The sequence below is a fragment of the Asparagus officinalis genome, chromosome 9 (genome assembly GCF_001876935.1).
Source record: "Asparagus officinalis chromosome 9, Aspof.V1, whole genome shotgun sequence".
NCBI lineage: Eukaryota > Viridiplantae > Streptophyta > Magnoliopsida > Asparagales > Asparagaceae > Asparagus > Asparagus officinalis.
Window position 1 is genome coordinate 3023365 of NC_033802.1, and position 11672 is coordinate 3035036.

General features: G+C 38.1%; 1 protein-coding gene across 3 annotated transcripts in view; it reads left to right on the forward strand.

The window, feature by feature from the left end:
• LOC109823801 (histone-lysine N-methyltransferase ASHH2) overlaps positions 1242–11672 on the forward strand; it is a 23131-nt gene continuing 12700 nt past the window's right edge. The window contains exons 1-9 of one of the 3 annotated variants that reach the window (XM_020390180.1): positions 1242–2442; positions 2519–2732; positions 3928–4085; positions 4182–4270; positions 4404–4535; positions 4613–4729; positions 4963–5055; positions 5191–5268; positions 6759–6815. In XM_020390180.1, coding sequence (XP_020245769.1) covers positions 1245–2442; positions 2519–2732; positions 3928–4085; positions 4182–4270; positions 4404–4535; positions 4613–4729; positions 4963–5055; positions 5191–5268; positions 6759–6815 — 2136 coding nt within the window. In that variant the 5' untranslated portion in view covers positions 1242–1244. The remainder of the gene's footprint in view (positions 2443–2518; positions 2733–3927; positions 4086–4181; positions 4271–4403; positions 4536–4612; positions 4730–4962; positions 5056–5190; positions 5269–6758; positions 6816–11672) is intronic. The other 2 variants (XM_020390181.1, XM_020390182.1) reach the window with 2 other exon arrangements.

The following is an 11672-nucleotide window of genomic DNA, read 5'->3' on the forward strand; positions in this document are numbered from 1 at the left end:
CTAGTGTGATAAAGGAAGCTGAGGATGAAAACTCAAAGACTTTGGGGATTGAGCAAGTAATCAAACATCTAGATTTAAAACAGGCACCATCATCTGAGGGGGTGAGAAAATCTGTCATCGAGGAAGAACACGATGAATTCCCAGGTCTTTCACCACTGAGGACATTGGGAAGAGCTGATTTTGGTTGTTCTGTGTTTGGTATTGGCTCAGAAGTGGGATTCCTTTCATCAGGGGCTCTTGGTAATGATGGAGTCAGTCACAGATGCGAAGATGCTGAGCTTTTTGTTTCTTCTGGATCAGCAGCAAGTTGTCCATTGGTTGAAGTCAACAGAGATGCTTCAAAAACAGCAGAGAGGCATCATTGTCCTCAGGGTGCTTCCCAGAACTGTCAGCTAACCTACATCAATGAAAGATGCGAAAAATCACACTGTTTTGGAGTGGAGAAAGTGAATTCTGGGCACTGCAGTGGGAAAGAGCTTTTACCCAGTAATGGCAATGGAGAGGAGCTCAGGTTCGGTGTGGGTCAGAGCCTCCCTTTACAGTGTGTAGGATTAGAGCAAGAGCACTGCGGGGACAACATTGATGGGTCTCATAGTATTTGCCTTCAGGAAATTGCTGGAGGGAGAGAAGTTAACCACGCCGTGCAAGTTTTACCTGTTGAAGATGCACCTTGTACCACAGCACCAGGATCTGCCTTAGGGGAACCACCTTATCTCTCTTCACCCATTGAGAGTTTCTCTTCAAAACTCTATTTGTCGCCAGATTTTCAGGGAGGTACGGTAGATGCTTCTGTTGGAATGTCAGTTTGCTGTAGCAATGTCAATAGTTCCTGTCTCAAGGCAGATAATGGGGGAAGAAGCGATTCAAAATATAGTTCCCCTATTGTCTTAAGGCGCTCCAACCCTAAACGATCTGCTTCCTTGAGGAGTAATCTAGCAGATGAGAATTATTGTCAGTCAAGCAAGACCATCAATAATAGACGAAGTCGCAGGAAAACAGTTAATATTGGTTTAGATTTCCTCCTTAGCAAAATTAAATTCTCGGAACTAAAGAGGAAAAGAAGTTGGCCTCGTAGAGCAGCATGCCATTCTAATTGGGGTCCACTTGAAAACTTAATCAGAAATTTCGACCAAAATGTCAACCTTGCTAATTGTGATGCTGATAAGGTTCAGATTCAAAATAAAAGGTCAAGGAAGGGGAGGTCTACTGTAGGCAGCAAAGCACAACCTAAATCTCATTCTGCCATGTCTGATCACCATGGTTTCCATGCTGTGGTAGGTTTGCCAACTTCTAATTGCCAGCTTGATTTTGACAAGTTTACCAAAGTTGAAGATGACAATGAATTAGGCAGAGATAAGCTTGATGTTGTCAAATCACTCAAACAAGATGAGCAACTTGGGGAGAAAGATAGGGATAGCTCTTTGACTCAAGAGGCATCTGGTGAGCTGGGTGAGCGCTCAGGGGTTTCATCTCAAATTGCTTCTGAAATGTTGGTTGAAACAGTTAGTTACAAAAACTCATTGGATCCAGGTACATCGCCAGATTCAGATGTTTATAATCCGGTTATAGATGTTGGTATAATGACAAGTGAAGGTAACAATTCAGCTGATCAAGTTATTGGAAATAAAGATGTTGGTATCATCACCAGTGAAGGTGCTGCTTCCACAGAGCAAATGGGTCAGAATGTGCTAGTTCAGGGGGCCGTTTCTGATGATGGCCTTCATCCTGCTGTCTCTACTTCTTCAAACGCTTGTATAACTTCTTTTTCTGTTCCATCTCTAGATTCAAATCTATATGCCAAAGCTAAAAATGAGAAGATGAAGGGTCAAGTCGGGGAACAATCATGTTTGTCAGACCATCTTTCTGCTCTGGAGAAGTTCCATGAACCAGAAATCTTGAATAATACTAAGAAACCTACAAAACCTACAAAACCTGGCAAATCTAAACAGAAAAAACAAGATTTCAGTAATAAAAAGAACCGATCATGTTCAAGATCCCACAAAAAGACCAATAAAAAAGGATCTAAGTGCAAGAGTGTTGCTTTCAAATCTTCTCTTCCTGAGACTGCTGAATTGCAGCGCCCTGAAGAATTTATGAAAGCGCCAAATTATTTGGATAATTCAGTTTTGCCTGGGGAAGAAGCCAGCAATTTGCTACCTGAAGCATCGTTGCATAGTTCTAAAACTGAAGGACATAAGCTTTCTGGTGGTACTAAGACAGGTGTTAATAAAGGCATATCATATCGTCGTAAAACAGCAGGGCAGAAAAGAGAAAGTGCAGAAAGGAAAAAGGGTAATAGTGTACAGAAGTCTGATAACAAGTGCGATTTCAGTACGGAGGATAGAAGTCAAACAGTTGATGCATCTGTGGAGGTCAGCAATAATGTCAGCTTCTCTTCTGGAATTGTTGATGCCACATTGACTGGGTCAACTCAAAAGAACGGTGAGTATCTTCGAACATTCTCCTTTCCCTTTTCCGTATACGACTGCATAAGCAATTGACACATATATGGATTTAGGTGGAACTAACGTGGGGAGGAGAGTTGTCCCTCAAGATATAACGAGCTTAGTTATGACAGCTGCAGGTGATCCATTAATATCAAACGAACCTGAAAGCATTCTAGAACAGACGCTACCTCCACAGGTTGCATGGGTGCTATGTGATGATTGTGAAAAGTGGCGTTGTATATCAGTTGAACTTGCAAATACATTAGAAGAAACCAAGGGCAAATGGTAATTTTTTTATCACAGTACTCATGTTTACATTCTGAAATTTCTTACCCACCTATTTGTTGAGTATATTTCCAAATTTGAATCCTGTTATTTGCGATTGCACAACTTTTCCTTCATTTTGATGAGTTAGCACATTCATAGTGATTGTACCTCCGTTGGGACTGAGATGCCATCAATATCTGCTGTTTTTCACACTCCTTTTTGGGGACTGCTGAGTGATAATTATTCACACTTTATGCCAGTTTTGATTAGAAATATAGAATTGTGTTTCTTCTCCTTCCTATTATGATTTAGGCTTCTCGGTGCATCTTCAATTAATGTCTAGTCTCAAATGGCAATTACATCCTGTATTCCCCTTTTGACTCTATTATTCTTCATTATTTACCAACAATCCCAAAATATAACCGAATGGAAGAATAGGATGCATGCAAGCAACTCCAAGAATTTGGGATAAAGGCTTTGTTGTTGTTGTTGCTGTTGTTGTTGGATTTACCTATAATTCAGTGTATGAGAGTTTAATTCTTCATCCACTGAAAATCAGTGCCTTGCCTACTCAGGGTTGCAGTTAACTGATTTCCGCTCGTGACAATTCACGAAGGTACTAGCAAAAGTTGTATTAAGAAAGAGATTGGGATTTGCACTGTTAACAGATACATTGTATACTTCTTGTCATAGCATGTTAAACATTAACCCTTCTTATCAGTTACCTGATAATCATTGGGTCTTTGTATACTTCTTGTCATAGCATGTTAAACATTAACCCTTCTTATCAGTTACCTGATAATCATTGGGTCTTCTTTTACGTTTCCTGCTAGGTTTTTTAACATTAACCCTTCTTATCAGTTACCTGATAATCATTGGGTCTTCTTTTACGTTTCCTGCTAGGTTTTTTCAGCTTGAATTTACAATTGCGTCACTCTTAACTGGCACACAATTTGCTGCATTGCCATCTGACCACCTCCAACACTATCCTGATTACAAGCTTATAAAAATTACAAAATGATCCATATGGTGTAGACATGTCATGACACCAGAACCATTTAACTTGGTGTATAATTTATTGACATGTTCATGCTGGATAGATATTGTCCTTCACTCTTTTCATTATCATCACCCTAATTGCCGCATCAAGTTATGTATTGACACAATTCTTACTTTATTATGGTACTACTTCTATTGTCTTTTTTTATTGAAGGACCTGTAAGGATAACACAGACAAGGCATTTGCTGACTGCTCAATACCACAAGAGAAAACAAATTCGGAAATAAATGCCGAGTTAGGGATTTCGGATGAGGAGGATCCTTCAAGTGTGAAGGCGAATGCTAATGAAGTTGAACCATCTAAATTGGCAGGTAAAGATATTTGTCATGTCAATTCCATCAGTTTACACGCCTTTTAGATTTGGGAGTGTAGAATGCTTTTGTTTATGTTTTTCATTTGGTTTTCAGATGTTGCGACTTCTGGTCGAGCTTCTTGGTCTCCCATCAAGTCTAATATATTTCTGCATCGTACCCGTAAAACCCAGACCATAGATGAGGTTCGTCTAATTTCTTTATAATGTTATTTTGATTGTTGGTATCAACTTTTCTATGCATTATGAACCTATGTAGTTTATTTACATTGAATTCTTTCCGACCATTTCTTACTTTTTAAACCTTTTTTTGAACTAGATCATGGTGTGCCATTGTAAATCTATGCGTGATGACCATCCGGGTTGTGGCGATCAATGTTTGAACCGGATGCTTAATATAGAATGTGTCAAAGGAACCTGCCCATGTGGGGATCTTTGTTCAAACCAACGGGTGAGCTATGTTCTCTAAAGTTTTTATTTCTTTATGAGTTTGGTGCATCCAATTTTACAAAAGCATTCTTTATACAGTTTCAAAAGCGCAAATATGCCAAATTCAAGTGGTTTCGTTGTGGAAAGAAAGGCTATGGTCTACAGTTGCGGGAAGATGTATCTCAAGGGCAGTTTCTCATTGAATATGTTGGAGAGGTGAAGAATGTTCTACATATCTTAAGATTCTCTTTACATCTGTCTTCAGAAATTGGAAATTGATGAACATGCGTAAAAATTAAGAATTACATGCACAAATTAATGAACTTACCTTATGAACTCATGTTAATACCTAGCAGCATGCTGTCTGACCTTTCTCTGTTAAGCTTGTTCCACTTTTGACAACTTACTTGCCAACAGAACCTTTGTTGATGTTTTCTTTCATTATTAAGGTGCTTGATTTATCGACCTATGAAGCCCGACAAAAAGATTATGCTTCCAGAGGTCAGAAGCATTTCTATTTCATGACGTTGAATGGTGGTGAGGTTTGGCTCGACCCTTTCTATCTTTCTTTAGATTGGAGCTGGTTGTTCTTTTCATTATGAATATTCCATGGTTGATGTTGACATATGCCTGAACTGATATTAACCAAGTAATGACTTTTCTTCCATGGATTTCAGGTAATAGATGCCTGCGCGAAGGGAAATTTAGGGCGTTTCATCAATCATAGCTGTGAGCCAAACTGTCGTACAGAAAAGGTGAAATATTCCTTTATTTTCTCTCTTGCACAGGCTTAGGTTGTATATCCTGATGATCATATTTAGTATTGTCTCTGTTAATTGTATTTTCTTTTGAAGAAATGTAATTTTCCTCTTGATTATCCCTTTTAGTTTCTTTCTTGCGCAGACATACACTATATGCCCTGATGACCATGTTTATATATTCTCTTTGTTAATTACTAAGTTGCATGGAAACTGGTATGGTGCAGGACACGACAAATTTGTAAAGGTAGAGTACGGGGACATGGTTATACATATGTATGTATAGGTATATGTTTATGTATATGACCCAATTAATAATTTACATGAGATCAATAAATTTTTTTTCATTCCCAAGTCATGATAATTAAAATTCCTATAAGATTTTTTTTGTTTCTATTTAGGTAGATTATAACTTGGGAAAACATGCTTTTTTCTTTAAAATCATAGTTTTGAACTAGGTATTGGCTGAACAAAACCAACCCATGTCCAACGCTTTTCAAAAAATGGATGTGAATTGTAGGATATACATCCGAGAAAAGAATGGCAAGGCTTTTAAATTAAACATGCATTTTATAATTGAGTACACACCCAAATAAACATATGCATATATTCAAGAAGCGTCCAAGAAGCTTGGGTGCAAGTATGCATATGGGTACGGCTTCAGATAAAAGGACATAGGTTATGTTGTGTTCTCTTCTTGAATGATGATTAGCCTTTCTGGAATGATTAACACCATAGACGTCCATCTGTCTATTTGACGGGACGTGTTTCCAGGTTTTGGCTAGCTTGTATTTTAGTGGTCCGTGCAATCCAATGTAGCAAACTTTGCCTATCCCTGAGTCTGGAAATTTTCCTTAGATCAGAGGAAGGAATTTTGTGTGTGGTCTGTTTCCAAAACTAGCACGATTGGCAAGGTAGATGCCTACGCTTACCGGAGAAACTCTTTTTTTTAGCAGCCACCTTCTGATGCTAAAGATTCTATGCTAGATTGAAGATGTCCATAGAAATCAGAGCTTCCTGACCCTGTATATCCATGATGTCTGACCTTGTTTCAATAGAGAAAGGGCAGCATGATGATGATAAAAACACTGGGATGACAACTTAAACAGCAACAAAACAAAAACAAAAAAAAAAAGAGGAAAGAAAGAAAGGAAATAAAAAAGAAAAAGAAAAAGATCTTATCCCAAAACTAAAGAAGAAAATTGGAGCTGTTATTATTGTTATTGTTATTGTTATTGTTATTATTACTTTTGAGCTATTACTCTTTCCTTTGAGTGTTTTGAGTCAATTATAAATGTACTGATTATTTAGGCAATTTATGTTTTATTGTGTATGTGGTTAATTAAAATTGATTAAGCTGGAGTATCTCATTGTATTTATTTGTATGGTACTTCAGTATAGTTATCAACTAATATTGAAATTCTTCGTCATTATCTTCATATATCTTCTGTCAATTTGAACCTTCTATTTTGATGTAATTGATGCAGTGGATGGTAAATGGAGAAGTTTGTATAGGACTCTTTGCAATCAGGGATATTAAGAAGGTAATATTTAGATTTATTAGACATCATTTGCACTTTGGTTTAAATGAATGATCTGTTGTATCTGGTAGTTACTGTCATCTATCTCATTGTTTCTTTTTCTTCTTATTACTTGTCGATGTTGTAAGTTTGTTCAACAATGCATATAGAATGTTTGGGTATTACATTGTTGCATCTTGAGTTTTAAACTCATTCGTAGGTGTAGGCTGAAAGGCTAATCTTTAACATTAATCATCAGTACAATTAGGTTTTTTTAAAATAAAAAAGAACTGTGTAGAAAGAGATCAAAAACCCTAATTCATATTCATTAAGATAATAAGATATATATATATAGCCATACAAATAGAGTTATGGGTAACAGGTTACAGCCTATTAACCCAATACCCAATACTTAATTTAACACTCCCTCTCAAGCTGGAGCATAGATATCCACCATGCCCAGCTTGTCACATATAGTAGAGAACACTTTTGAAGAAGTAGCCTTGGTAAGAATATCAGCAAGTTGCTGTGAGGATGGAGTGAATATAAGAGATACTATCTCTTTTCCCAAGCATTTCTGACAAAATTGCAGTCAACTTTAATATGTTTTGTCCTCTCATGAAACACAAGATTCTGTGCAATATAAATGGCAGACTGGTTGTCACAATACATTGGCATGGGTCCAGGCTGAACAAAACCAAGTTCTGTCAAACTTTCGTAGCCACACCATCTCACAAGTAGTGTGAGTCATTACTCTATATTCGGCATCTGCACTAGACCGTGATATTACATCTTGTTTCTTGCTTCTTCAAGTCACAAGATTACCTCCAACAAAAGTACAGAATCCTGAGGTTGATTTTCGGTCTCTCATGTCTCCTATATAGCCAATATCAGAGAAAACAGAAATGTGAGTATGCCTGTGCTTCTTATATAGCAATCTCTTACCAGGACAACTCTTGACATATCCCAAAATTTTTAGAACTGTTGTCTAATGAACCTCTCTAGGTTTGTACATAAACCTGCTCAATACACCTACTGTAAATGCAATATCTGGTCTGATATTTGTCACATATATTAGCTTTCCAATTAGTCTCCTATATTGTCCAACATCATCTAGTAGAGAGGTATCATTACGTCACGAATCAACATTTGCCTCCATTAGAGTGCTTGCAGGTTTGCATCCCAAGATACTTGCTTCTTCTAGTAAATCTAGCACATACTTCCTTTGGGACAACAACAGGACATGCTTTTGATATGCAACTTCAATCCCAAGAAAATACTTTAGCTTTTCCATGTCCTTAGTGATAAAATGACGGTTTAGATACTCCTTAGTCTCTATTAAGGCAATAGAGTCACTCGCAGTCAGTAGAATATCATCAATAAATATAGCTAAAATAACCAAACTAGTTGTTGTGCGTCAAAGAAAAACAGAGTGATCAGACTGATAGCGTTGAAAACCAACACTAGAAATAACCTTGCTGAACTTATCAAACCAAGCTCGATGACTCTGATTTAACCCATAGATGGCTTTCCTCAACCTGCCCCTGAGCAACATACTTAGGAGATTGCTCCATATAAACCTCATCATCCAAATCACCATAAAGGAAAACATTCTTCACATCTAGTTGGTGCATCACCCAATTCATATTAAAAGCCAGAAAAAAGAATTCTGATGGAGTTGAGACGAGCAACGGGAAAAAAGTTTTAAAACAGTCAATGCCATATGTCTGGGTGTTTGTGGAAAATTTGTAGTAAATAAAATAAAAGAAATTTGATTTGTATTCTCTCGATCTTAATTACAATTTGAATTCCGATTACAAAAGAGAGGAGAATTGATCTGAATTTTCCCATTTGTTTAAGTCTGGGTTCTTCACGGTAGCGATGAGATGCCTTCCTCGAATGCTCGCGTCGAATTTGTTTCTCGTTGACGATCTGAACGTCTTGTTTCACTGGAACGGTATCTTCTCCTCACGATTTGACGCTGTGGAGGACTTGCGTGGCAAGTTTAAAACTCAGAACGAGTTGATAACTCAGAACGAGTTTAAACTCTTATAAAAGAGTTGATTGATCTTAACCATAATTGGTTAGACAAGCCAAGCACGAAGATAGCCCCAAGAATCTGTTCTGAGAAGATGATCCGAAGAAGCCGATCTCTAGATCTCTAAAATTCTCAAAGATCCAAATATATCCCCCTCCGAACTAAGCTGATCTCTCAACTATTTATAGGCGATTAGGGGGTGTAACCACCCCTAAAATCGCTCTTTTGTGGGTCTAATGGGATGTAACCACTCCTTAAATCACTCCTGAGTGGAGTTGTGATCCCCTCAGATCTTGGGAAGCGGTTTTGAAACCGTTCAGCTCGTGTTTGAACGAGTCAAACGCAAAATCCGTGTTCTGACGTGAATTCTGCGTTCAAACGCAGCGTTTGGAAGCTCGTTTGCAGTGTCTGGAAGCTTCGTTTGTAGCATTTGGAAGCTATGTTTGCAACAATTTGAAAGCTGTGTTTGGCAGCGGATGGAAGCTGTGTTGACAGCTTTCGGAGACTGTGTTTACGGCAATTTGAAAGCTACGTTTGGCAGCGGATGAAAGCTGTGTTGGCAGCTTTCGGAGGTTACGTTTGCGACCGAACATGAGCTGCGTCTTTGGGCTTGAGCTACGTCAACGATGGCTGATAAGGAGTTACGTCCTGATGCTAAAATACGGGGAGGACTTTCGCGTCTTGGTTTGAGGAGATCGTTAATTTGTAGTTTTTTTTTGTCAGAGCGTTACAAAGATCGTCGTTTTGTAATCTTTGCTTCAGCTCTTTGATATGTGAGAGTCGTCAGGTTGTAACTCTCGCTGTTGATTATGAAGGTTGTTGATTAGAGCTTTCATCAGTTGTTGTGAAGATCGTCAGATTGTAACTTTCAGCGATCTACATGAAAGTCTTTAAATTATAATCTTCTGGAAGCCGTCAAATTGTAACTTTCATCATCGGTGTTTGATGGGGATCAGCTATCTGCAGTGATTTTTAGACAGCCTACACTGGGTATAACCTTTAACAACCAGACGTGCTTTATATCGGTCAATAGACCCATCGAGGCGATATTTCAAGGTATACACCCATCTTTAACCAACTACAGTCGCTCCAGTAGGGAGAGAGACCAAATACCAAGTCCTTTTAGAAAGCAGTGCATCCATCTCTTCATCCATAACCTACTTCTAGGTTGGTAAAAGCTTCCTCATGTGTCCTAAGTATAGATACAGTGGACAAGGACAGAGCAAACTGACTAAAAGATGAGTTAAGACGGTCATAAGAGACAGAGAGATAGAATATTTCGGGCAAGATTGTTTATCTTTTCGAAGAGTAATAGGAACATCTAAGTCAGAAGGGATAGAAGTCTCAACAGGAGATAGACCGATAGCTGGAGATGAAGATGCAACAGGAGCAGAGTTAGGGGCATGTACTTTGGGACGGCGAGAGTATGTCAGTAGAGGCTTCGGTGCAGGAGCCACAGGAGTAGGTAATGGAATAGTAAGAGCAGAAGAAGGTAGTGGTACTTGTGTACAGCCAACAGTAGTGGAACCAGAGGAAAAATATGGGGCTGACTTAAAAAAATATAACATCAGCAAACAAAATATTTCCTGGTGGACGAATGATAACACCTATACCCTTTTTTTAGTACGTGAGTATCCAACAAAAACACTTAATGGATCTAGAAGATAACTTATCCAAACCAGTTGACAAATTCTGAATAAAACACGTACAATCAAAGACATGGGGAATCACAAACAATTATTTTTTATCAGGATAAAGACAATTGAATGGTATTAAACCATCAAGAATAGAGGAAGGCATGCGATTAATCAAATAACATGCAGTGAGAACAACATTAGACCATAAATACTTTGAAATAGTCATATGTATCATCAATGTTCTAGTAACATTTAGAATATGTTTATGCTTCCTCTCAGCAACTCTATTTTATTATGAAGTGTGAGAGCAAGAAGTCTGATGAATAATACTATTAAGGGCACAAAATTTTGAAACGTCATTTTTTATATATTCCAAAACATTATCAGTACGAAGAATACAAATAGAAGTAGAGAATTGATTTTTTATTTCATTATAAAAGAGTTCAATAACGTGTGAGACCTCGGACCTCTTTTTTAACAAATACATCCAAGTCATGCGAGAGAAATCATCAACAAAAATAATAAAATAACAAAAACCTTTCACAGAGGGAACACGATAAGGACTCCGGACATCAGAATGAACCAACTCAAACACAAAGCTACTGCGTTTATCGACACGATTCTGAAAAGTAACACGATGATGCTTACCCAGTTCACACGACTCAACCTAAAGAGGAAATAGATGGCTGAACAGAAACTACTGATCTAAGTTTTTATAGTGAAGGATGACCCAGACGCTAGTGTCACGGTAAAATAGAGTCAGGCTGTGATGCAACAAGACCGGCCTTTGGCATACTGTCGTCCAAATAGTATTTCAGAAGATGTGGGAGTTTGCTCTGAGCACCAATGAAGATGCGGAAAGCTTATGCCCTGAGCAGATAGTTTGTACTATTTAATTTTATTGTAGTCCCCAAAACTACCTTGGACGCGGAGGTCTCACCAGCAGCAGCAGAGGGAGGAGTAGAGGAGGAGATTTTCGACATTATAATAGTAGACATTTTTACACAATAATAGTAGACATGTAGAATAGCCAGTGCAATAGTAGAGATCTGTTCTTGAAACATAAACTAAGATCAGATCAGTAGTAAGATGATGATATTTCAGTCGGACGCATGATCTGAAAAAACATGGAGGCAGAGGAATAGGTAGTCACGCCCTTACATCATGGAAGCGATATCATCTGAGAGAGAAAGCCCCGACTTTTGA